Here is a 26072-nt window from a genome sequence, read left to right on the forward strand (position 1 = left end):
TTTCTTACGCATCGTTTTGTTTGTTTTTGTTTTTTTTTTCGTTTTTGTTTGTTTAATGTTTTGTTTTTAAATTAAAATTAAACTTTACATGGTATTTTTGGTATAAATCTTTCAATAATTAAATATATAAAAAATTTGCCACTTAAAATAACTAAAAATAATCTCTACGCACTTCCTTGCTTTACGCTTAGCCATAGAAACTGATGTCAACATACACATGGTGAAAAAAATAACTAATTTGCGATCTCACATATTTTGGTGTTTAAATTGCAAAATCGCAAATCAAAATCGAGGACAAATAAAATAGTATTTCGAAATTAAGTAGCTGTGTGTGTGTGTGTGTATTTGTGTGTGAGCTTATAGCTAGAATTACGTTTAATTTAGGTGTAATTAAATACAATAAATTACGGTTAAAGAAGGGCTTGCATTACCTTAGTTGAAATGTACACAAAACTTATCGTTAGTTAAAACGAGAGCTATTTACAGGATTTATTACAAAGTTCTCGGCTACGTCAACCTTTGTTATCAATTTAAAAGTATTGTCTATGGTACAACAACAAAAGCGCAACAGTGTCAAAGTCAGGGTCGAATCGGTAATGCTTTGCTCTCGAACTTCGAACTTTGAACCTCAAACTTCGAACTTAGATGTTATGTATTTCGTATAATAAATAAATTAAAATTCTGCTCAGATTTCATACATCAGATTTATACATTTCGGATATTCTGTCACCGTGCACAAAAACAAACGTAGCTAAAGTCAGCTAAAGTCTGTATCTTTTCTGGAACTTTTCGCTCGGTAGGAAGGAACTCTAGGCGAATCTAGGGGAATTGTACGAATTTTGAAATGTTTTCTGTTTTCGGATATGTTTTCATTGTAGTTGCAAACTTTGAGAACGGTGATGGGGTTTTTTTTTGGGGCATGGTCTGCTGGTGCAACAAATTCTCTAACTTTTTAAATAAACGTAAAAAATTACAATTGTCGGTTTTGGAGTGCAGGGAGTTCGATTTTTTTGTTTTTGTTTTTCGTTTTGTTTATAAAATCATAAAAATAATGAAACAAAATTCTATGCATTAAGAGTCGTTATTTAAGGTATGTATTTGGCCGTAGATTGCAACAAAATATCTGTGAAGAGATTAAATCATAAATAAAATTAAAAAATGAATCTTTCAGTTCTTCATTTACTGCTAACTAAAAGCTGGCTAACACCATTTCCACAATTAGGGGCAACTACAAGCATCAAATTGCGCTTTCAAATGAAAAAATTCCATGCAGTAGGATATTTTGAAGAGAAGGTCTTCAGCAAGAACTACTTGAAAATAAGTGATTTCATTTGCATTTTCTTTTTTTTTTTTTGGTTCATTCGAGCTTAAGATCTCACTTTGCCGTGGCGTTTACACTTAAGGAGGAAACGAGCACAAACTAAGAAAGTTATAAAGTGAACAGAGTTACCCAAATCGGAAACGCAGGAGATTAGTGAAAAGAAAAAATACGAAAAAAAACAATCACCAAATAAAAGTAAACGAGGAGCAGAATGAAATTGTTTGTTTTGTTTGATTTTAATTGGGTTCTTTCCGGTGGAATTGGTTTGGTTTTTTTGGTTTGTCAAAATCTACAGCCAATGGTTAATGTCTAATAACGAGTAGTAACTAAAATTAATTGGAAATCATAAACTATAATGAGTTATTGAATGTGGTTTGTTTTTAATATTTGCAAACTACAGATAATAACACTGAAAACAAAACAAAATTCAGTTCCCGTTTCAAATGTTCAGTCAGTTCGATGCCTTTGTGGGTGAGTGAGTTTTTTTTTTGGCTAACTTGCCAGCGTTTATGCGTGTTGATATTCGTGTATCTAACTAAGAGAGCCTCTGTTGATTTTTATCGTAAATCTGGATATTCATATTGTGTGTGTGTGTGTGTGGGGGGCGGGTGAGTAAATGTGGGATGAGCCAAAGGATTCGACAAGTTTCTCAGTACTTTGTGGGGCAAAGGTCCCTTTTAGGCCAATTTTTCTGTTGTCCGTTATCCGTCCGCTTGTCCGTCCGTATGTCTGTCCGTATGTCCGAGTTGCTTGATCATTTTGTTTTGTTTTGCTGTTTTTTTTTTACATTTACTTGTGGTTTTGGTTGGTGTGGTTTGTGTGATGAGTGAGTTGAAATTAAATTAAGTTCCTATGTAAACACTATTTAAAATAAACCTTCTATAGCACCCTTTGTTTTTATTCGTATTTATTTGATTTCTTCTCGTTTTTAATGATTGCTCTTAATATGGTTTTTAGTTAATAAAATTATTTAATATTATGAACAACTTGGTTAGTTATTTATTTTGTTTACTCTTTGTTTTCATTACTAAGACTTTACTTTGTTTCTTTTTTGGAATGTGTTCTCTAATAAAACCTTTAGTTCGTCGTTTCACAAAGTGACTGATAGTTGGGTCTGTGTGTGTGTGTGTGTGTGGAGTGTGATTGGGTGTCTGGAGTTTAGTTTAGTTTTGGGTTCGATTCTGCATACTGTTTTTGTACTTTTTGTCTGTATGATTGGGTGGTGTGCTGTGCTTGTGGCTTTATCAACTATATTTGGTTTATTTCACTTTCTCGGTCACTCTGTTTCAGATGTTTCGCAGAAAGTTTCAATGTGGTAGGATGGCTGTGAAATGTGCCATGGGAATTCCGTTGGATTTTCCATTTTTTCTATTTTAGGTTGTAGTACTTTGCAGATAGATCTGTTAAGTTATCGTATTTTTTTATTTTATTTTACTTTATGTTATTCGTTATTTTGGTATGGGCACTGAGTTCGGTTTGATTGATTTGATTTAATTTGATTTGATTCGATTTAGGTATTGTGTATAACTCGCGTTTGACTCGACTCGACTCGACTCGACTCGTAAAACAATCGATGCTATAGAAGTGCCTATTTTAGCAGTAATAACCTCCCTGATAATTTTTGCATGATTCGGGAGAGCTGTACCTACTGTCGGGCCTTTTGTTCTCGCAACGTTTGCCGAAGTATTCGTTTGGGCAACTGCAAAGACAGACAAGATGGATTGCACAGATTTAGTATAGATCGTATTTAATTTGCAATATATATTATATTATATATGTAAGGAATACACAAGTGGGGGCAATTGAAATGGCCATGAACTGCGGTGCAGCATTTGCTTGACCACTCGATGATCCGGTCAAATATATAAACAAAAGAACAAACAAATGAAATGCGAATTTCGGAAAGGAAAAGTGAAAAAGTGGATACTGAATGTGCGGAAGAAGTGGCATCAAAATGGAAATTCAATTTTCCCTCCCCCCCGCCTTCCACCGCCTGCGATGCCTCCTCAAAAAACTGGACAAAAAATAAAACCCACTCGAGATGATCGCAAGGGTAGCGAGTGAAATGCGCTTTTTTTGGGATCCGATTGGGTCGAATCGATTCGGTTTGCGTGTGCACACTCGTACTGCCAGATAAAACGAGGAAACGAGGCGCTGAAAGACATTATTCACATTGCATACACACACGCCTTTGCCTTTCCCATTGCCTTTGTGGAGTTCTCTACTCCGGCCACCACACCAAAATTTGTGGCCTTTTAATTGCGCTCCCTCTCCGCAGCGCTCGCTTTTCGAGCCTAATGTGTAATGCGATGCCAAAATATTACAAGATAGATACATATATTTACATGGGGTCTTATCAGCTGTCACATGAGCGCGGTTTATCAAGCGAACCACTTGAGTTTTGGGTTCGGTTTCGAGGAGTCTAGCTCGAGTGTGCGGCAGGATGCAACGAATGCACAGCGAAAAAAAATATCCAAAACAGTAAGATAGTCGCAATGTTATCTTAAAGTTGAACGAGTAACGTACAAACTAATATTAAACTAATGACATATGTCAAAAGTTCTAGCTTTAATTTAAAGGTTTAATTCTAAAGGTTCTTATTGAGGGATTCATGAGCAGTTCAGTACTAACCGACAATAGACCTCGTTGATATCCGAGATTATCCTGCAGTCGCCACCATGGAAGCAGTACTCGAATTGGCAGGGTGTGCCCAAGCCTGACCCGTCTGCTGGAGGAGTGTGAACTGAAATACAGGGTAGAGATAATTTTATTTATTTCAATTTGATTGATGTAGCGTTGGTATTTTCTCTATAAATTTAGCTGAATCTAACATGTGAAACATATATGTAGGTACCAGAAATATATGCGACCATAAATAACAAGTGAATTGGAGCATACCGAATTGGTCGCAACATAACATCGACATCGACATCGACAAAAACAAATACATATAGTAGATGCTTGTTGCAACACCCACGGATCACTTATATGATCACTTATAAGATACATATATAGGAGACTCACCTTCTGAGGGCTTGATCATGATGCGGCGCTTGACGATCGCCTTGCTGGCCTTGTTCTTGGCCCGGCACTCGTACTTGCCCGCATCGGAGGAACTATTGAAGGAGCGCACTATCAGCTCGGAACGTCTTCTGCAATGAGTGATGGATACATGTTAGATACTTGCACTTTCATAATGAACACACTCGCTGGATACTCACTTGTAATGCTTGAATTGGTAAATGTTGCGCTTGCGATTGATGGACTTGTCGTCCTTGAACCAGGTGACCTTCGGCAGCGGCCAGCCCGACACCTTGCAGATGATCTTCAGTTGCTCACCATCCCGGATGGTGGTGTTATTCGGCTCCACCTTGATCCTCTCGATCGATGCGTTCTGTGCTGTAAGAAAGACCAGGCAAACCATTAGGCCATGCATTTCGCTTTCCGTTGATTTTGTGAATTTCAGTGATTCAGGTGATTTAGATGATTTCGGTGATTTCCACCTTCAATCGCTTGGGATAAATCAATAAATACGGCTGAGTAGATAATTGCGAAATTTTCCATCTGCCCCACTGAACTCTAAATGAATCTCGCAGACAGCCGTAAACAAAATAGCAAATTAGAAATTTCTCGCATTCTTGGCAAAATTTTCTCTTGTGCTTTTACGATCGTCGCGTTTGTTTGGTCTTTTTGATTCTTAAGTTGCCTGTAGATCGTTAAACTAAAATCAGTCTGCTACTTTTGAGCGCTGGAAAAATCTACGATGGAATGTATGTGCCACACAGATGACAGGGAAAATGTTTTTATGATTTTTAACTATGCAATTATCCAAAGATACATTTCTACAATCATTTCGAAGGTCCAAACACGTGATCCTACTTGTACGCTCGTTATGAATAGATTTGGCCCCAGTTGCGGTTTAAATATATCCACTTTCGAGTTACCCAATCACATATGAAAAGAGTCACAACAGACTGACTCATCAATGCCGACAAATTGGCAATGAAACTTGTGTGTGTCTTCTGGGCGATTTGCCACTCCCCCGCCCGGTGAAATGCTTAAATTAGCCGGCATATCACGTGTCTGGTGGGCGGGGGCGGGCATTGTGGGGCTTGGGGGCGGGGCCGGTACTGTCTAAGTGCTCGTCACATGCTAATTGAGACCTGCGTGCGCTGTCCAAGTGATTCACCAGCACCGCGATGATCATGATCATTCATCGATCGGTGCATCTATTTTGGTTCTTCACCGTCGGTCGGTGGGTGGCGGCAAAAAAGTGCACAAAAATACACAAAAAATAAAAACACATTGATCGTTATGCAATTGGCAGGGAATACGAAATATATATTCGCACTATATCTAATCCACGAGGGCGAGGCAGTTCCAAGCAGTCTGCAAAGTTTGCGCTGATTTAATGCCCGGCAAATGTTAATTTATGCGATGAGGATCGCGTGGCCAGACGAAGCTGTCCATATGGATACACGTATATTGTACGTATATAATGTGATTTTGAATTCGAAAACGTACACTGCGAGAAAGCATGTATTTCGAGCCAAAGAAAATATTAATATTCATATACTAAAAGGAATTTGCTTTTAAGTTTTGCCAAAAATCATTTCGCATAGCAAAGTTTTTCACTAAAAGAGTGCCCGCTTTTCTGTGCAGTGTAAATACTTGAAAGGTGTATATATTCTATAACATTTTGAGTATATTAAAAGATAAATTATTGTTTATAATTTATGTTTGGCCCAGCGTCGGGCCATAAAGCAGCATTTTAATTGTGCGCGCCACTTTCTCACGCTCCCAAATTGTGAGGCTGCATGTGTGTTCGTGCGTATCTGTGTGTGTGCTGTTTAGCTGTGTGTATGTATCTGTGCGGTAGCGATCCGAAACGTCAACTCACAAGTGTCCACGGCACACAAGGCACACAAGGCACACAAAGCACACCACAAGGCGATTAAGTATTGAAGGCACCCAACACACCGGCACACGCAAAACAAGTTGACAATTGTCATGAACAGCACCTACTTCAGATCGCTTCAAACCCCTCCCAACTCCCTCAACTTCCAACTCACAACTCCCAACCAACCAGTCAGTCAGCCAGCCACATGAATGCCCCTCAGCGGTTCCCGCTTTGATTTAACCAGAAATCCCAGCCAGAATAATAAGATGAACATTTTTATTTGCCCTCTGCGTGTGCTCGTGGGTTCAGCCAAAAAATTGGCATATCATATTGCCTCAGCAGCGCCGCCCCCGCCGATCTTATTATGACTTAATTATGCGCTTAAAAATGTGTGCTTTTTGTTCGGGCCATTGGTCTTTTTGGCTACACTAAACGAAAAGACATACAGCTTGAATTGGAACGTAAAAAATACTTTTCTCTCTTAATATTTTGTATCATAAGATATGCTACTTAGTTACGAAATAACCTACATAGTTTTCATAAATATAAAATAAAATAAAATGCATTTAAGTGAATGAAAATATGCTATGAGTTTGTTTGAAAGCATATACATATAAGACCACTTATCTAACTGCTTCATCTGCTTTTTGTTTTGCCTGCACAAGTGGAAGTTTGATTTGTCAATGTCAATTGATTCGCAATTCGCAGCCAAAGGATAAAGGAATCGAACTGAAATCCGATATCCTGCAGGCGCTACGGGCGCATTGGCCTTTCTGTTGGCCCTGTTTTTGTGCGTTTGCCGTTTGCCGAGTGCCAAGTGCCGAGTGCGTCAACAACTTTGGGCAGTGCCTACGTCAAAAAGGCTGGTGTCGCGACGCGCTTCCGGAAAAGTCTGGCAGAAGTACAAGTGCCACTATGGAAAAGGAAGCGAGCGCTGCCAAAGAAAACGGAGGAAAACTGTCGACGCTGCTGTCGCCTTGCTGCCTGCTCCCCAATTTAGCACACAGACAGCACAGCGACAGGGAGCATTAAAATAACTTTTCATATTTCAAATAATATTTTTTTTTTGCTTCGTTTTTTTTTTTTTGCTTTTTGCATTTCATTTCGGGGCCGACGCGCTTTTCCTCTCGAGCGTAACGCCGCCGCCAATGATTCATGCAAATCCATCAAGAAAAGCAAAGAGCGAATGGCGAAAAGCGGTTACCATTAGGGCGATGAAGGGGAAAACTTGGCGAGGGGGAGCAGCGCCAACATGTGGTTATCTCAGCTCAGGTTGTTGGGCGAAAATGAAGTCACTTTGCATTGAATTAAACAGCGGAATTGCATGCGACACGCCGCCGACTGGCGCCATCTGCCGGGTCAAATTGGCGGCTGTATATATGCACTTTTATATATTCACATATATATTCATGCAATATTCACTCCATTCATTCAAGCGATTGCAATTTACATAGTCATTACCACGGCGCTCATTGTTCCCTTCGGGTTTATCCCAATTGTGCAATGTGAACTGCACTTTTCGCTTATTATTTTTTCCTCATATATGCATATTGTATATATATATGTATATATATGTTGTTTAATCTACCAATACGGGCTGCGAGTGGAAGCGAAAGAGGCGATTTATTTTGGCAGCCCGGCGAGTGACCCACATTTGGTGTGGAAGATGCCGAGAAGAGAGGCTGCCGCTGTCAGCGGAAGTTTTTCCAAAAAATAAAATTCATATATACATTTTCCCCTTCTTACCCCGAGGCGCTTATTTATGATTTCTCGAATGCGTTCGAGTGTTATTTATTTGATTATTTTTGATTCATTTTTATTGGCTCGCGACATTGTGTCACTGCTGGATTCTCTTGCGTTGAGCCGCTGAGTCGCCCCGACGTCAGTGATTTATCGGGCCATAAACAAATACTACGAGTGAGTACGCAGGCACATACTATATGTATCACTATCTTATTTGTCTGAGTAAAACTTAACAATTGTGCAGACGCGTGCTCTTTGAGTGACACTTCAATTCAATTCACTTCACTTCACTCGAGGCTCTGATAATATTTGCATTATTACGCCTGCAGGCATATGTATAAGTGCGAACCACTGGAGTGTCAATAGTGTCGGCTAATATTGCGCATACGCGGTGTTGGCCTAGGCACGCCGATTGTCATCAAGGTGTAATGGCATTTAGCCCTTATCAGTGGGATAATTACTCGACAACAAGGTGGTTATTTCCTTTCATTCGCAATGTTGATAGCGAATTGAGTGATAAATAATTAAACGTATTTAAATGCTCATACAATGCATCAGACTTCCAGGAAAAAAGATAGTCTAGAGCACTAAAATCTACTTTGGCTTATCACGCCTGAGTTTCCACAGCATTTAAAAGCATTTTTGAAGGCATTCCAACAGGAAATACGATACGCGGGCAAATATGTTCATGAGTTAACCACAATATCCAATACCCAAGTCAAGATGGGAAAACATATTCCGATTCAGCAACAAACAGGCGAATGATGTCTTTGGCTTTCGCAAGACATAAGACACAAGACGGGCAAATCAAAGAATATGTAGGCAGTGCGAAAAGATTTTCGCGAGATGTGAGTTCGGCAAAAGGCAGATGGATGGGAATGGGAATGGGTATGGGAATTGGAATCTTGAATAGGTCTAAATGGGAGATGGTTGAATGGATGGCTGGCACGTGTGGCCAAAATGCTGGGCGAACTAATAAAACGGGGGAAAATAGCAGCTACGTTGTCGCCATTTGGTCGATGTCGATTTTTCCATGTTTGTTTGCTTGCTAGCTTGCTTGCGATTTTTGTCTCGTTTTTGTCTTGTTTATTTGCACATTGCGTATTGCGTATACGCAACGTGATTTCCTTTGAAGCGTTGACTTTCCACGTTTTTGTCGCTGGCGCTGACAACTCAAGCAAATAGAGAGACAGCAGCAATAACAAGAAGCATTTCGTGTGTGTTCTTGTGTGAAAAGAAATGAATAGTCAGATCTTCAACGGCAACAAACAGTGGAATCTGCTGGAATCCGGTCTAAAGCGCCATTATTCATTTGGTTTGGTTTGGTTTGGGATGAGCAGTGTAATCTGTGTAGTCTAGATAAGCGATAAGCATTTGCCCTCGCAGATCTGTGTTACTCGTTTGTACATATATATCTCACACGCCCCTTTCGCGGTCGATTTGAACTTCCCCTTTCACATGTATTTTTACCCGCTGTCTGAAGCGTTTAATTAAGTCAAGTGAGCGAGGATCGCTGCTGGCCCCATGCATCGCCATCGGCATCAATTGTCTTTCGCCTCGGTTTCAGCCGCTAAATGCCAACAAATTCGCTTCACTCTGCTCTATTCTATGGTTCTATCTCTACCGTCTACCTCTTTTATAGCGCATTTGTTTTGTTTATTTGGCTGCTTTTCATTGTTTGCCGCTGCTCTATTTTCTTTTCCCAGTCTCGTTTCGCCTTCTGTGCGCCCAGCTGTTGGACTTAACCAACAGATCTGCGATCTGCAACCTCATAGCGCTTCTGCTCCATATCTTCCCATATCTATCTTATCACTTTCTCACGTTCCTCTGACTAATGCCCCCGAAATCTTATCACTAAGTCAGCTGTGGCAAGTGCTTCTTTTTTGGCTAATGCAGGTGGTGTTGTTGACACTGCTAATGCTGCAGCTGTTTTTTGCAGATAGCAGAGCGCTTTGGATTATTTGGTGTATAGATACTTTAATTGTGTGAGGTTTATATGGCTGCTTGGGTAAATAAGTGTCAAAATGATTGCCACCAAATGAGCCTAACCATATTTATTCGTTATGGGCATAATAAAACACCAATAATTGCCGCATACTCGTGCGCTTAGCGAATTTACAAAAATATTCTTCTGTTCTGTTCGGCTCTATTCACACACAGAGATTTTCCCAAAATAAATTGTCTAGACATCTTTGAGCGTTTCGAAAAAATTCGCTTGATTCTTAACAGATTTATTTTATGGCGAATTTATTTTATTACCTACATATAAAGACTATGAGCAGTCAACAAATCTTCTCCTTTCGCCAACCTTTCTTTTTCCGTTGGACCATTTCATGAGATTGAAATATGTAGCAATAAAAGTTACTTTTCCCGCACTGAACTAACTTGACCTGCAATCCTTTTCAAGTTTCTGTTTATTTTCTTTCAATTTAAGTAGTTAAAAATGTAGTTAAATGCTTAAAGTTAGCTTATAGTTAGTGCCTAAAATTCTTTATAAGTAATATATTTAATGAATTATTTATTGTACTTAAAGTCCGCTGAAAATGCATTGTCAAACATTCAACGATCTCTCAAGGGTAACCCAATCTTAACCTTATCTGCTCCCATTTCAAAACTTCCGATTTACAATCCGCTGGCATTCCTGATAAATTCTTTCTTACGATAACAACGTAACAAACTTTCCACGATGCACGTGACGGGGATGCGTCAACAGTGGGTGACAGATGACGTAGCCGGGTGCTGTTGACACTACGTTCCACCACTGTTACCTACCGCCTTTTCTCGCTCCTGTTACTGCCATTTTCTGTTACGCCTATGGTTGGTGTTATTGTTGGGGACCACCTCTTGGCATGTTTTTCACGAAACTGTCAAAATGTTATGCAAATATTTGTGCAGCGATTCTATGTAAATTTGTCTGGTATCTTTAGCACAGTCATTCAGCGCTCTCACCAAATATTTCTCGCAGTGCATAATTCAGCTTGTTGTTTTGTTTGTTTGTGCTGTTTGTGCTGCCTGTGTTGTTTGTGTCGTTGCTTTCCCCCCTTCTGTTGGGGGCGTGTGAATCCAAACAATGCGGCAGTGATAAAAACGATAGGCGCAAAGGGGGCGGAATAGGGAAAACTGCGGTGTTTGTCGTCGGATTTCAGGGCTGGACACACCAGTTATGCTGGGCTCTTCAACTTGAGCTAATAGTGCGTTCTTAGCCAGTGAGTCACTGCATTTATCAATGGCATCGTACTGAGTACTATTAGCTAAACGTGATATCTGCTCGCAGTTTGATGTGCCACATGATATCTGCCGGCAATCTGAGATGACTAACATCTGGAAAATGCTTTGATTGCAAGTCGAAGAGAAGCGCCAGTGATTACATGGGTAGTTGTGGAATTTATGACTGGTCGGAACTAATCGATTTATCACTAATCTAATCTAATCTAATCTAATCTAACTAAGTAGTACCACTCATATAATCAGAGACAAAATATTCAAATATTTAAATATTTTAAATAAAACAACTAAAATCGTGATCTTATATCAGTCAACTTTTTGAGTTGAACATTTTTCTTGCATATTCTAAGCTACATGTTAAAGAATTATTTTCAGTGCTGATAAACAAACAGCTTGGCTAGATTTTTCCGCCCATGGTGACAGCGTGTGATATTTTCCGAATGCAATCCAGTGGGTGTCTACATGCACCCAAGGTTAAGATAGTTTGCTTTGTTTTTCCCCCCACTGACTCTTTGTCACGCTCACGCTCACTGTCATCCAAATCCCATTCTTATCTGCTATCGTCTGCAGCGGTTATTTTTGTACGTATTATTTTTACGACTCTGTTTGATTAATGCAAATCGAGAAAAATTGCAACTTGCAGCAGTTCACCTCAAAAGTGAGTGAGTCTGCCTGCTGCTGCTCATCAGGCATTTCGATTGGATTGGATTGGGAATCGTTGGCGCACAAAGCGCCTGATTGCTGATAGCCATCAGGGCAGACCCCAGATCCCATACCCCAGACCAGAAAGACCCAAAGCTCGGGGACACGGAGACATGGAGACATGGAGACATGGAGACACGGAGAGATGCAGACGTGGACGTGGACGACAACGGGCCAGGTCGAAGCCATCGGGCCAAGAGCGCGACGACTGACTGCAATTGTTTGGCAATGACAAAGCGCACCTCCCAGCCGGGCCAAGATTGCCAGACGGCGGTACAGAAAAAGGGGAGGGGAGGGGTGTGGGGGGACAGCTGCAGAATAAACAAACCATAATTAAGTTGCACTCGCCGCAGTTGCAGATGCAGATGCAGATGGAGCTGGAGCTGGCTGGCGGCTTAGTCGTTCACTAAGTCAGTGAGTCAGGATGAGGACGCAAAACGTGGCCGATGATCTTAATTCTTTTTAAATCGATCAATTTCCACCGACGACATTATTTCTTATGCCTGCTAGCCCAGCCCCACACTGAGCCAAAAAGTTTTAGTTGTTGAAATCAAGACAAGTCTTAAGGTAACTAGCGATTTCCACATAAGATACAAATTTAAATTGATTTGAAGAGAAAGTGTTAAAAGAAGTATAAGCTTCAGCAATCAAGCGAATGAATAAGCTTCCCAAAGTGAGTATTTCCAATCGTTAGCATTACAACGATCTGATTTCTGCCAGTGCATTCCGAGGTTGCAGTCGTGGCCTCGTCTGGATTTTGAGTTACGTGGGTGAGCTTGGCCAACAAGTGGAATGACTAAGCGTTCCCAGGGCCTCTCTGTCTCTCTGTCTGTCTGTCTCTCTCTCTGTCTTTCTGTCTGTCTCTCTGTCTGTCTGCATGTCTGAATGTCTCCGTCTTTGTCAGCTTATCGCGATTGAGACGCGCCCTGGAGGCTCTAAAAATAGCCAGGGAATTGCCCCAGCTATGCAATGGCCAACTCCATAATAATAAGCCACCATCAGCGTCATCATCCTGGTTATGATAGCCAAACGAAACTAGAGCAAAATCTTGACCGAACCGAAGTTAACCCAATTGCAGGTGAATTGCCGTAAAAGGAAAATGAGCACATTACCACAAGACAGAGAAAGGTAGCCACAGTGCCAGAGTTGTGGAGTGTCGAGTGGAGGAAAAGTTGCCACTGCAATTGGCTAAAGATTCCTCATCCACATCCACATGCACATCCACATCCTCATCCTCATGACGAGCTTATCTCGGACACGTACTGGGATTTGAGCCTGACTGACATTTGTCAGCGCTGTGAATCCTTCAGCTTGGAGCTGCTGATCTGCTGATTTGCTGATCTGCTGAGCCGACAACTTCAAAGTTTTCCACAGCCTTCTTTTTCTGTTCATTATCAGCGTGAGAAAATCTGTGCCAGAATCGTTTTTTATTTCGCATTGTTTTGCAGGCGGGAAAACGGGAGAGAGTGGGTCTGCAGCTGGCCCAAGAAACCGACGACCTTCAACGAACGAGCCTAACGGTTCACACCCACTACTCAGTACCCAGTACCCACTATTCAGTACACCCAGTCAGCTGGGCAACAAAATGGCAGGGCAATCCAGCACCTGGCAGTTAAATTTGGTGCATGTTCGCTGATTGAACACAAATGATACGGAAGTTGCTGCTGGCCGGGGCCAACTTGGTATGTGTAAAGTTCTCACGCTTTGGCCACTTGGATTACCCGCCAGATTACATGAAAAGCGCCTACACTCGTGTAGCGGGCGCATAAATCAGCTGAGCAGGAAAAACAAAAACAGCAACTGCAACTGCAACTGCTGCAGGCCAGAGTTGGCAGCTTTTGAAGTTGTACGCACGCCAAAAGCGGCTTAAATGTCCAAAAGTGGGCAACCACTGCGGTAAGCAACAACAGCACTCGGCGGCGAGTGGAAAATGTGAAAATGCCTGGAGAAAAGCAAGGCAAAAGCAGCCAAAAGTGAACTTCAGCTATTTGTGGGAACTTCTCGACTGCAGTTGCACTTTTCCAGCAGTAGTTGGCACAAAAAAAAAAAAAAAAAGGAAAAAACCGCAGTTGTTGCTGTTAAAGAGACTGCGAACCGAAATTAATCATACGCACCATTGAACAGCGATGACGCAACAAGCCGGCGGCTTTCTGTTGGCCATGATTCGCTGGCTTTTCCAGCTAAAACATCAGCACTCAGCAACGGGCGGCAGCGGCAACAGCCACGCCCACAATTCTTGGAAAACCATTCGGCAGACGGCAACAATCTGTGCAAATATCTATACTTATCCGACATAAAATATATACATATATAGTCGAAATACATATGTGTAAATGGTTGAAAAATCAGCGGAATTATATGTGTTGGTGGTTGCCATTATTGCAGTGCCGGAAAATGCGATTCACATTCATCGTGCTGCATTTTTCATTTAGCTTATTTACTTATCGAACTCTTAATAAATCCACTTTCTGTTTATAGTCGACTTGGCTCTGTTTGGCCTGTCGAAATATTTATGGCACTGACAGCCTTGTGTTCCTCTGCATTCTGTCTTGTCTTTTGGTTGAGTTTTCTGCGAATTCCCATTTGCAGTTCATTTAACTGCAGGCGATGAGGGGGCGGCAAGGCCATTCGTTATCACAGCTCATTAGATTAGATTTGCATTATCAAATTTGATTTTTGCCGACATTAAGCTGTTGGAAATTCTTTAAAATATTTGTATGGGGAAGCTCTGGGAAATCACAGAAATGTATATTTGGAGTTCCCCTTTTTCTAGTTGCTAATCTTCTTATTGGCAACAAATCACCATTATAATTGATAGTTTTCATAACAAAATCTTTGAAATACCTGGGCAGAATTGTTGTGGCTAACGATGTGTTGAAAAGTCGATACCCAAAACAAGCATTTGAATTGAATTAAATTTACACTGATGCAGAACGCAGTTCTCAACTCGAAATAGTTACGCGTCAATGGATACAGTTCCAAAAGGTTTCCACACCCAGCCGAAAAACCAAAGTCAATATCCAAATTCGAAACGTATAAATGAAACTAAATTCAAATTGCACAACTAGCCAAGAGAATCAACGAAATTTGTTTAAGCAACTTCTACTCAATCAGCGTCCGTCAATCATTTGAGTGTGTAAACTTTGTTGTTGCGAAAAGAAATCGCCTGGCATCGATGAAAATATATTTCCGTAATCAGAAATCAAAATGTTTGCCGTCATTCGATGGCTTGCCGGCCATAAAATGGAAAATAAATAAATAAAGTGCCAAACTATTACAACATTTGTGATGTTTATTAATACGAAATTAAGTAGCTGCCGTTAACAAGCAGCACAGTCGGTGGGTCAGCCCCCTGACATGGGATCCCGTCGCTCCACCGATCCACCAATCTGGCAATCTAGCAATCCACCGAACCACCCAACCATCGATCCACCAAGGTGTTGTATTCGATGGATGCTTCGGATGGGTGGGTGGGCCCACATGGACGGACGCTGGCCCACAAACAGCGCTTTCATCTTTTCGTAATTAGGCGAGCGCTGAGACTGATAGATAAAAAGATAGATGGACCGATGGATGGAATGGATACAGATACAGATACAACTACAGCAACGAGCTACAAGCTACGAGCTACAGCTACAGATAGAGATACGGATCCGACTTGATGGTGCTTTGTGTATGGGGCAGCGCGCTAGACAGATGAACATTAAAACACCAGCCGAGAAAATGTTTACACATACGCTGCCATATCCATTGACTTGAATGTCTTTATTTCAGAGACTTTGGCTGCAATTGATTTCTAGAATATTTCAATTATTTGATGACAAAGATGGAACAAGCAACTAATTAAGGCAACGCTTTAGGGCTATGTATCATAATTAAATATTTGAAATATTACATGTTTCTACACCTAATATTCCTTCTAAGTGATAAGTATATGAACTCAAACAAGCTTTATAAAATATATCCAAATTTCTTATCGGTCATTAGTTTTTAAATATTGGTAAGAACATTCAAGCTTCGTCTAGTTCGTCTGTTTGAACCAAATTCAAACGCCAGACGTGCTGGCCACCAGCTGTCGACACACACACACACACACACACACACACACACACACACACACACACACACTCGGTGGCCAACACACACACAGACGCACTTTCAGCAAGCCAATTGGACTTCTTTACAACCAAATCCCCTCTCCGCTACCAGCCCCTACCCCACAAGTTTTTTATTTTGGAAATTCTAAGGCTTTTGTGTGTATGTTGAAGCCGGCGGGGGCGTTTATAATTAATTGTAATTGTCGTTGAAAGATTAATTTGGTTGCGCTTCAATGGCGCTTCATTGTCGGCCCGATCGGCCATTGTGCGGGTGGGGAAATCAATTTTATATAGTTTTTCTAGTCTCGCTGCGAATGAGTGAGTGAGTGTGCGGCTCTATGGCTCTATGGCACTGTGTGTCTGGTTGTTTTTTTGTTTTGTTTCTCCGATTGCAGACGCACATAAATGTATATTTTATGCTGCGAAAAGTGCAATCAAGTGGTTAGAGGGCCAGGGGGTAGCACCAGCACACAATCTTCAAAGGGGCGACGACGGCCGATCCCCACCCCATCCTCCTTATCCTCCACAAGCTCCACAACCTCCTCCGCAGGCCCATTGAAATGGAGCATAAAAATTGTGGCTATAAATAAGAAAAGACCCAGCTGCTGCTGTTGCTACTGCTACTGCTGCTTGTTTTCGGTTTTTTCTCCTCTTTAATTTTGTTGAATTTTTTTTTTTTTTGTTTTTGTTTTTGGGTGGAGGTGCGGCTGCATTTTCAAATCAAATTCAAAGTTGTTGCTGCCGAACATTTCCGCAGATCAAAGTCACAGCTTGACAAATTCTGTGGAAAAAAGCCAGCTGGTTGCCAAGTCGCTGCTGCTAATTGCTTTCATATCAGTTCCCCAGACTCCGCTGAATCCCCCGGACGCTCCAGCAGACTCCCTAGACTCTCTCCCCAGACTCTCTAGAATCTCTAGACTCTGCAGACTTTCCAACCCCCCAAGAGAGTCTTCCCGGGTGATTCTTCTGTCTGATAACGACAGCCCCTGAGAGATGGTTGCTTGCTATCAACACCTGTAATTATCACTGGCCAGAAGTTTGAGTCACTGCTTGAAGTTTTTTTTTGGGGCAAAGCGGGAAAATCCAGGTGTGTGGGTGGCTGCTCTTTGATTTCATGAACTTCATGTTCTGCCACCCTCCGGTTGTATGGCTTGTTTTGCTTTTTCGCAATCGAGGCCGACAGGGCGCCAAAAAGAAAATCTGCGGCCCTTTGATCTCTTCGCTCCCCGCATCTCATGCTCATCCCAACCATGCCTCGCTCTCCTTTTGTAGTGCTTAAGCAACAAACGTGGCGCCACGGCTCGATCTTCCACTGGTTGTTGCAGCTCTAATTAGGCACACTTTTGTGTCTAGAGGGAACTTATTTTTTTTGGGGGCCAGTAGAATGGGGGAATGAATGCCATCAGGGTCTGTCTCCCCCTTTTTCGACTTGTCAGACGTTGTCGTCGCGCCGTCGACGGTTGTTGTTTAAAAATAAATTGCACATAAATTTATGAAACATGAAAGATTTCAAATAAATATTTCGTCATGTGAGAACTTTTCCTCTCATCTGATAGTTTTTCCACTGCGCACCTCTACACCAACGCAATTTCCTTGGAAATATTAAAATTTCGAAAATTGCCAAAAACTACCAAAATGTTTAGACGGATTTTCCACTTACTAGGAAGCAAAAACAGAGCTCCCCTGAGTGCCGTAAACAATAAATACAATAACTAAATTTCAACGACATATAAACAAAGGCTGGCAACATTTGCAGCCTCAATTTTGCTGCAAGGCAGCAACAAGTTGTCGTTGTCGCTGTTGTTGTTGTTGCAGCTTTATTGTTGTTGCCAGAGGCAAGTGCAACTCCGCTTCGCTCTTCTTCTTTTGCCGGCCAATCATCATCATTAGCCATGGCCATTTTTGGGTAAATAGTGCAACCCTCTTTGCATAATAATGTGGATCGGCGAGCGCATTTGGTGAAAAGCGCGAAACATGCAACATTTTTGTGTCTAAATAAAGATGCGCTGCGTCTGGCAACATCAACTGCAGCAGCAGCAGTAGCAGCAGCTGCAAGTGCAACTGCAACAAGAGCAACTGCATCAGCAACCCGGTAGTGGCTGCCTGCCTGGGTAATCGCCGCTCGAAAGTGGCCACTTCACATCGGGTAATCGTTTTGCGATCGAGTGCAGATCGTCGAGGGGAAAAGTGTGTTATTTTTGGAGGGGCATGCAACAGCAGGCACCTTTGGTTATCAACGAAAATTACGATCATATACAAACAGGCTAGTTAACCAGTACATTTCTTTCAATCTTCACCCTATAAAAATACATCTTAAATATACTTGCTTGCACTTTATACGATGTTCTAGTTGCCATTTATCTTATCTGCTCTAATCTCTGCAAATAACTTCAGTGTGCCACTTCTGGTTATTAATTTACGATATTAAATCACTTAATTGTCCATAATAAGTTCAGCTTCCGCACTTGATAACTGCGCGTTGCTATTTATAACATTGCCAATAGGGGAACTACCAACAAGTGTCTAGTCGGCATTACTCAGTGGGTTTTTTTTTTGTGGTCGGAAGAGCATCCGAAACATAACTACGTCATGGGCGTAAAGTTCGCACATTTCTTGGAAATTTGCTTGTGATAGTCACGATAAGATATCTTCGTATCTTTTTTTCGCCGTCAGCACCCACATAACGCAGAGCTCTTACTTTTGGGCCACGGCTAATATGTATATATAGTAGTTATCTGATTCCGATTTTGTCTCCCACATTCGGATCCGCTCATTTGCAATCACATCAGGCGTCAGCCGGTCGAGCAATGGCCCCCAGAAACCACATTTTGGTGTGATTTTCTGATTTTGTGATTTTATTTCTTGTGTCAACCGAAAAGCGAGAAAAAAAAGGCATAAGAAAAATGATACAGAAACCGTGGCAAGTAAGGCGAAACAAAAACAAAACTGTCATAGGCTGGGCTAGCAGATTTATAATGGGGCGCTCGACAACAAGTAAATGACTCGGCAGCGGCGAATCGCGCGGCTGCTTCAAAGTTTCGCCCAGTGCGCGGTGGCATCATTAAAATGTAAAGAGTTGTGCGCACAATTTCAGCTGGGGAATTTATTTCATACGCAGCGTGGGAATTGCCCCTCAATTGTTTAGCAGGCGCCAACAGCAGCGCACACAAAATTCTCTGGTCATTGTTGCTTTTCGGCTATTCGACTCTTTTTGGCTTTTCAGCTTTTCGGCCGCCGTGTTTCCTTTGCGCATTATAAACGCATTAACTAATGTCGAAATAAATAAACAAACGAAAATTGTTTGGAAAATCTTGACTTGCCCAAACGATCAATGAGCTCAAGCACAACACAATCGCTCAGTAGCTCAAGTTCCTAACACTTAGTTGGCTGGTTTTAAACACAGAACATGACTTTAAGCTACGCATTTCAGCCCTTTCTTCACTTGGAATATGTTATAAGTTGTAAAATGTTTTTGGAATTCCTTGCAATTGCAAGCGGTTCCAAAAATCCACCCGCTACATTGCTCATACGCACTGTTGCCCGCGCGTCGAGGTGTCGTCGCTGCCGTTTGACGGTTTTGTTGGTTTAGTTGGTTTTGTTGGGTGAGAGCGTGTCGAGGCAAGTTTATGGTCTATGAAACGATCAAAAGTTTCTATGCCATCCGGCTTAATTGCAAACGCAGAAGCGTGAAACAGTTATCAAATGCCGTTAACTGCTTACTGCCGCAATATTTTCCCAACGATAGCCACGTGTCCGCTCGACTGCAACTAAATTGCCAGGTACTTAAGATCGCTGCCTCACTTTATCTGCCAACCAATTCCGAATCGATGGCGATGGCGATGGCTTATCAGGATCAGCAGTTGCGAACTTGGATGATCAGCCAGCTTGGGGGCATGGCATGCAAATTGAATTGATGCTGCTTCTCAGCTTCTCAGTTGCTCGTCGGCTGCATGCCAGAAATTATAGCATAAATAGCTGAGAGATTCGGGCTCGAAACAGGTGCCCAAGTCAGTTGGCAACACGTGCCCAGGGCGATGCTGCATCTGCCTCTTCTGCCTCTGCTGCTCCTACTGCTGCTGCAGCTCGATGTGGCTAAATAATTACGTAATAAGTGGTTGGCAGGAGGCTGCCGCTCCATGGACAGTGGCCAAGGCAGGAGCACTCGGATGGCCGACAATTGCCCGGCTGTCAGCCAAAGTATGCCAAGAATTTCCAACAGGGGAAGGGAGGGGAGCGAGGTGTGTTGGTGCCACATGGCCAGGTGAAAATGAACTGCGAAGAGCGTGCAACCTGCTTGTGAGCTGCCTTAACGTTAATCTAATAATTGAAAGCTGGTTGCGAGAACAATGAGGTGGGGCAAAGGAACCTGGCGATCTGGTATCTGAGTAGATAAACCACTAACTGGGTAACTCGCTGATGGAAATTGCCACAGCAATTATCTAATAACTTAAGTCAATCTAAAAGTTGACGTATTCCACTTACTAGTATGGTTGTTTAACTCCAAACTATCTTAGCCATAGTAAGATAAAGATACAAATTACTGAATTGCTTAGTAATTCGTCATTGGCATTATTTTATATATGAGCATATCAAATTGAAATAAACTAGTATTGAAGGTTAAAGAAAGAAGCGAGGACATGGCCTTTTCATAGTTAAATCCACAGCTGCTTCTAAAAGTTATAACCAAATTGTCTGTGAGCAGCGCAATGTTGCTGTTGCGTTGGCAACATGTTGCTGCAGCTGCAATGTTGCTGCCACAGCAGCGAAGCCATGAACACACAATCAATAATCGCATCGATAAAGATCGTTAAACGAAATGTTTTTATTTCTGGCCCCGACTGCCACGACAATTGCCGGCGACCAGGCCACATGAGTATATGAGTTATGGCAACGTCCTCGTCCAGCTGCTCCACCTTCTCCCGCCGCCGCCACACATGCGCAATGGCAATGGCTCACCTGACTGAAAGGCAACAGCCTCCCTCCCTCCAACCTGCCCACCTGCCCACCTGACCCCTTTTCCCCCCTCCCCAGTCATTCCCTCCCCCCTGCCATTCCAGATGCAGTGCGTCTGGCGCGTTGTGCGGTAAATACGCTTTATGGGCTCCCGACAACGGCAACAACAACGACTGCTCTATGCTAATTACGTCATGGGGACGACGCTTCGTACCTAATTTTGCATTGTGGGAACCGAAAACTGGAAATCCAAGATACCCCCGATTGCGTCCGCCTTGCATTTTCCAACTGCGCGGCAATAAAAAAAATGGGCACTGCTGTTGTTGCTGCCGCTGTTGTTGTTGCTGTTGCTGTTGCGCCGCAGCACCCAAACAAGCAACAAACAGCGGCTGCAACTGTTGCTGTTGCTATTTAAGCAAATGTGTCGCAGCCAAAGCCAAAGTCGCCGTTTGCAGCCTGCTGCACAGAGAGAAAACTAATCATATTTAACTTAGCGAAGTATGTTTAAGTGAGTTAACATGCTAAGGTGCACAGAAACACAGCTGAAACAACATAAACATGAATTTCCGATGCATTTTTACTGTTCTTTTTGATTTATGTGCAGTAAGTCCTGCAGTAGTTGCTCAGGAATGCGGCACACATTTCTCTCAGTGTGCTGCTCGCGTCGCTGCCAATATCGACGACTTGGTTGTCGCATATAATGACTTTTTCGACTTGCAACTTCTTGTGGCTTTGCGCTTTTTTATGCTTTATGCGCTCGCTTTGGTCTCGTCGGCTGGTCAAGCATGTGGCGATGCTGATGTTGCAGTTGCTATTGCTGCTGGTGGCCATTGGATAGTTTCTAGTTGCCTTCTTTGTTGCAGGAGGCAGCAACAGCAGCAGCAGCAGCAGCAGCAATTGCAGCAGCAACAGCAACATCAGAAGCAGCAAAAACAGTTGCTGTTTGTTTGCTGTGTGTGGCATGCAGCGACTACCTGGCCACTTGTTACCGCTGTTAGCTGTTATTATGGTTGCTGGTGGCAAGTTGAAATCATTTTCGTGTGTGTGAAAATATTTTGCGGCAGAATAGTAACAATTTGATTGCTGCCTGCACATGCAACATGGGCTATAAGTTCTAACGAACCAACGAATTATCATAACTAATACCTAAGTAAACTTAGGGTATATAGCTTTCGGTTTATCTTTAGCTAAGTTTGCTATTTAATTAACCCCCTAGATTCCATCGCTTGCAGCCAAGCCGCCTGTCAACTGAATTCTTGCAACGCGTATGACCATCAACAATGCAAAAAAAACAAAAAAGGTGAACAAAAAACCGCCTCAATTATGACGCATTATGTCAGGCACTCGAAGGAGGTTTTCATTTTTAATGAAATATACTCATAAATGTCGTTAAGTGCTTTGCCAAATGCTTGTTGAGCAAAAAAATGCGAATTAAATGCGCAAAAAATTACTTTTAGACACATTTAAATACCATTTAAATAGCTTTTGGGGCACAAGGTGAAGCCCGAGAGGCTGGAATTGGTGGCCAACCGGTGGCAGTGGCGACTCGAGACTCGAGAGTCAAGAGTCGAGATCCGAGATCCAAGATCCGAGAAGCCTGCCACAGCAGCCACAAATTTGTAGCCAGCGGCGACGAATAAAATGCCGCACAAAAACAAAAATGCTGCTAAAAATGCAACTCCAACTTGTCCGAAATGGCTTTTGGGTATGTGTGTGTGAGTGAGTCAATGTAAGAGCACACATATATATGTGTGTGTGTGTGTGTGTGTGTGGGCCAAACAAAGCTTGGGAACCAAAAAGGCCAACACGCGCTGAAACGTGGTTAAAGTGGCCATTGGGCAGGCGCGCGCGTTGACCGGCGGCAATTTCGATATAAAAATTTTGTTTTAGCACACGGTCACCTTGCCGGCCGGCGGAAATTCACAGAGGGAGGAGGGGGGGTGGTGCAACCACTTCAAACTGCAGATTGGGTGCAATTTGGCGGATGCTTCCGCCAATAAAACACATCTATTTTCTTAATAGCAGAGCACTACATCACTACTTTTCAGGGCCGATGGGCCAGAGGTGTTCTGGAATTTCCGCTGGCTAAGCGCTGGGAAATCCAGGTGTGCTCACGCCAAGTGACGAATTCGTCATAAGGACACGGGGTCAGGGGTCAACGGGGAATTTCCGGCCAGACATGTGGCCAGTTACCTGTCCTGTTGTTGTCCCTGGCCGTTGCCGCTCTAAAAACGACAAACTGACTCCTCGGGGGCGGTCTCAGATTAGTCGATTTTCCCACGCAGGTAAATGAAATCCGAATCTAACTGCTGCAATTTCCATAAACTCCTTAAAAAAAAGAGTTGCTCAGGGGAATTATTATTATTGAGTCAACACAAACGCATCGATGGCGGATTAAGCCATTCAGTGGGGAGGCAAACAACTTCATGCGATTATGAGCGGGAAATGGACTAAATCGTCAGCTAAAAAGAAAATATGGCTCCACAGCAACGGGGGGCAAAATCGGAGGCAGGGTGATTCGGAGGATTCAGAACTGGCTGCATACTTGCACACAGAAAAATTACACACTTTCCGTAAATATTTACTTGCAACTGAGAAAGTGTGTTTATCATACCAGAAAGTCTTTAAATATACGTGAGTTTATCATACCAGAAAATCTTTAAATATATGTGAGTTTATCATACTAGAAAGCCTTAAATATGTGAGTTTATCATACCAGAAAATCTTTAAACATACGTGAGTTTATCATACCAGAAAATCTTTAAATATATGTGAGTTAGTTTGTTTCAAAGAGGGGATTTTTGATAATTCCGAAGAATTTGAACGTTCTACGTAGGATTTGTTGCCAGTGCACACATGTGGTCGATATCAAAGGCAAATTTCTCAACTTGCCATCGCGTATTCATAAGGCAGACAGAACAGAGCGATCCGGCGATGGCGATCCAACGATCCAAAGATCCGACTCCACAACAACGACGACGACGACGACGACCAGGATGGCTTGCAATTTGATGCAGGGCGCTGCAGATACAAATGCAGATGGAGATGCAGATGGAGATGGAGATGGGCAGGGGGTGACAGACAGTTTAATATACAGATGCAGAGGAGGAGCCCGCCTTGATACCCGATCACCAACCTGATCCCATGCCCAAGCAGATACCCATCCTGATCCCCATCCCAGATCGAGGAGGTGTTGCTGCCACTGAAGTAGATAGATGAGCAGCCGCTCGGCTGGCATGTGGAATTATTAATGTTTGATGTAATTAATGCGTAATTAAGATAGCCAGTGGAGAAAAGGACAAGGGCTCCATGGTCAGAGCAGCGATCTTGAACTTCATCTTGTTGTAGTCACTAGCTAGTCACTAGCCTAGTTTTGTCGGCGTGAAATCTCAGATTTTGGCCAACTCCTCCCACAGTTTTCATATATTTTTTTTTTTGGGTTTCCGTTGAGTTCAAAGCGCCAGAGCCGCCAACGCAAATTGAATTGACTTGGCAGCCGAAAAAAAAATTTGGAATGCGACTTGCTGGGAAGCTCGTGCTTCCAAGCCAATCATTAGCTGTGAAAATGATCCATGGGAAACTAATAATGAGTCCAAGCCGTACGAACCGAAATGATTTTTCAAATATCAATCAATTTCAATATCTATCTGTGCGATGGATCGACTTGGTCGGTCGATCATTCGGTTGGTTGGTTGGTTGGTTGGTCGCCGACTTTTTTTTTTTTTGGCCATTAATCTTGGCCGCGTGCGCAACTGTTGAAGCGATTTTTTGTTTTTTTGTTTTTGTGGAGCAGAAGGTGGCCGAGGGCAGTGCGATTATGCGGGCAGAAATTAACAGCCAACCAAAACAATTAGTCCGTCCGAACACATCTCTTATCATTTATCTTTTTGTACGAATGGCGTTTTGTTTTTTTTTTTTGGTTATTGAAAATGTGCCGCAAGTGCCGCGCAAATTAACGCCAAATGCTGAATGGCTAATTGAGTTGAAGTTAGTTTGCCAAACGGCGCGTATACTACCTTTTATATATAGAAAACTTATAAATAGAAACCAACTTAGCGTAGTCATGCTGTGGACAAACTATCCATTGAACTCGGCTGTATTTCTGGTGCAGGGCATTTCATATTCGCCCTGATCGAATTATCATTATGTATGTAGATCAACTGCTTGAGGAAGCGCCACCTGAGGGGGTGCCTTTGATATCGCGCCGACACAGATCTGTACCCATTGATGGGCCCAATGAGAGACCTTATGAATGCCATTCGGTTTATACATTTATCCATTTATCCATTTCGGCGGCACGTTGCATATGCAATGCAACCGGCAATCAGATTATGTCACATCCGCTGCGAGTGCTCGACTGGATGTGGATGTGGATGTGAATGTGGATGGATCGGAACAGAGAAGCTTCATTGATCGCCCGGTTTCCGTTTATTCGATTTTTGGTTTTTGCTATCTGGCCAAGATTGCTCCATTAGCGCCACTTTTGGGGGCATGGACCAGAAAAGTCCGACTGCTGTTGCAACTGCAACGGCAAATGCAAAATGCAAATTGCAGGCAGGGCTAACAAGCAGCGAGATTTTCTAGTTGGTTTATTTTTCGAATTTTACTTTTTTTTCGAGGGAGGGGTTTTGTTTTTTTGGCAAGCCTATGGCGACCAAGATGTCTTCCTAGCAGCTCGAATGGCTTTCAGCTGCGTGATGTTGCTGCTGCCGATGTTGCTGCTGTGCTGTCGACGCGGCCAGAAATAGCATAAAACTCATAAACGAGGCAAGCGAGTCGAGTCGCGAGGCAAGGCAAGGAAACATGGCATGCCATTTGAAAATTTCATTTCGTTATAATTTTCTATTTCCCGCATGCCAAACGGCCCGCCAGCCAAGTCCCAAGTTTCAAGTCCCAAAGGGGCCCCTACACTCGCAGAAAATACTTATCAAGTGACCCTAAGAACTATTAAGCCTGCGGCGAATATTGCCCTTATGCTGGATAAATGTTCTAACTTAGATACTTGGGATAATGGGTTAAGCAACTGCATAACTTTATAGTTAAATATGAAAATGTTTCCCATAAATCTGTGTTGAAAATATTTCCCATAAATCTTGTGATGAAACATGCAAAGAGATGCGTAGACGAGCCT

At 42.5% G+C, this 26072-nt stretch overlaps 2 protein-coding genes across 7 annotated transcripts in view; both read right to left on the bottom strand.

Annotated features, from left to right (window-relative positions):
* Window positions 1–26072, bottom strand: part of LOC120447917 (protein vein) — a 34414-nt gene that overhangs the window by 540 nt on the left and 7802 nt on the right. The window contains exons 2-6 of one of the 6 annotated variants that reach the window (XM_039629572.2): window positions 4543–4720; window positions 4346–4473; window positions 3953–4064; window positions 2971–3020; window positions 63–1123 (exon numbers count right to left, since the gene is read on the bottom strand). In XM_039629572.2, coding sequence (XP_039485506.1) covers window positions 1086–1123; window positions 2971–3020; window positions 3953–4064; window positions 4346–4473; window positions 4543–4720 — 506 coding nt within the window. In that variant the 3' untranslated portion in view covers window positions 63–1085. The other 5 variants (XM_039629571.2, XM_039629569.2, XM_039629574.2 and 2 more) reach the window with 5 other exon arrangements.
* LOC120447922 (DNA polymerase epsilon subunit 2) overlaps window positions 4593–26072 on the bottom strand; it is an 85132-nt gene continuing 63652 nt past the window's right edge. The window contains exon 3 of the mRNA XM_039629578.1: window positions 4593–4720. The gene's annotated coding sequence lies outside the window, so the exon portion shown is untranslated. The remainder of the gene's footprint in view (window positions 4721–26072) is intronic.

Source organism: Drosophila santomea, chromosome 3L (assembly GCF_016746245.2).
Source record: "Drosophila santomea strain STO CAGO 1482 chromosome 3L, Prin_Dsan_1.1, whole genome shotgun sequence".
NCBI lineage: Eukaryota > Metazoa > Arthropoda > Insecta > Diptera > Drosophilidae > Drosophila > Drosophila santomea.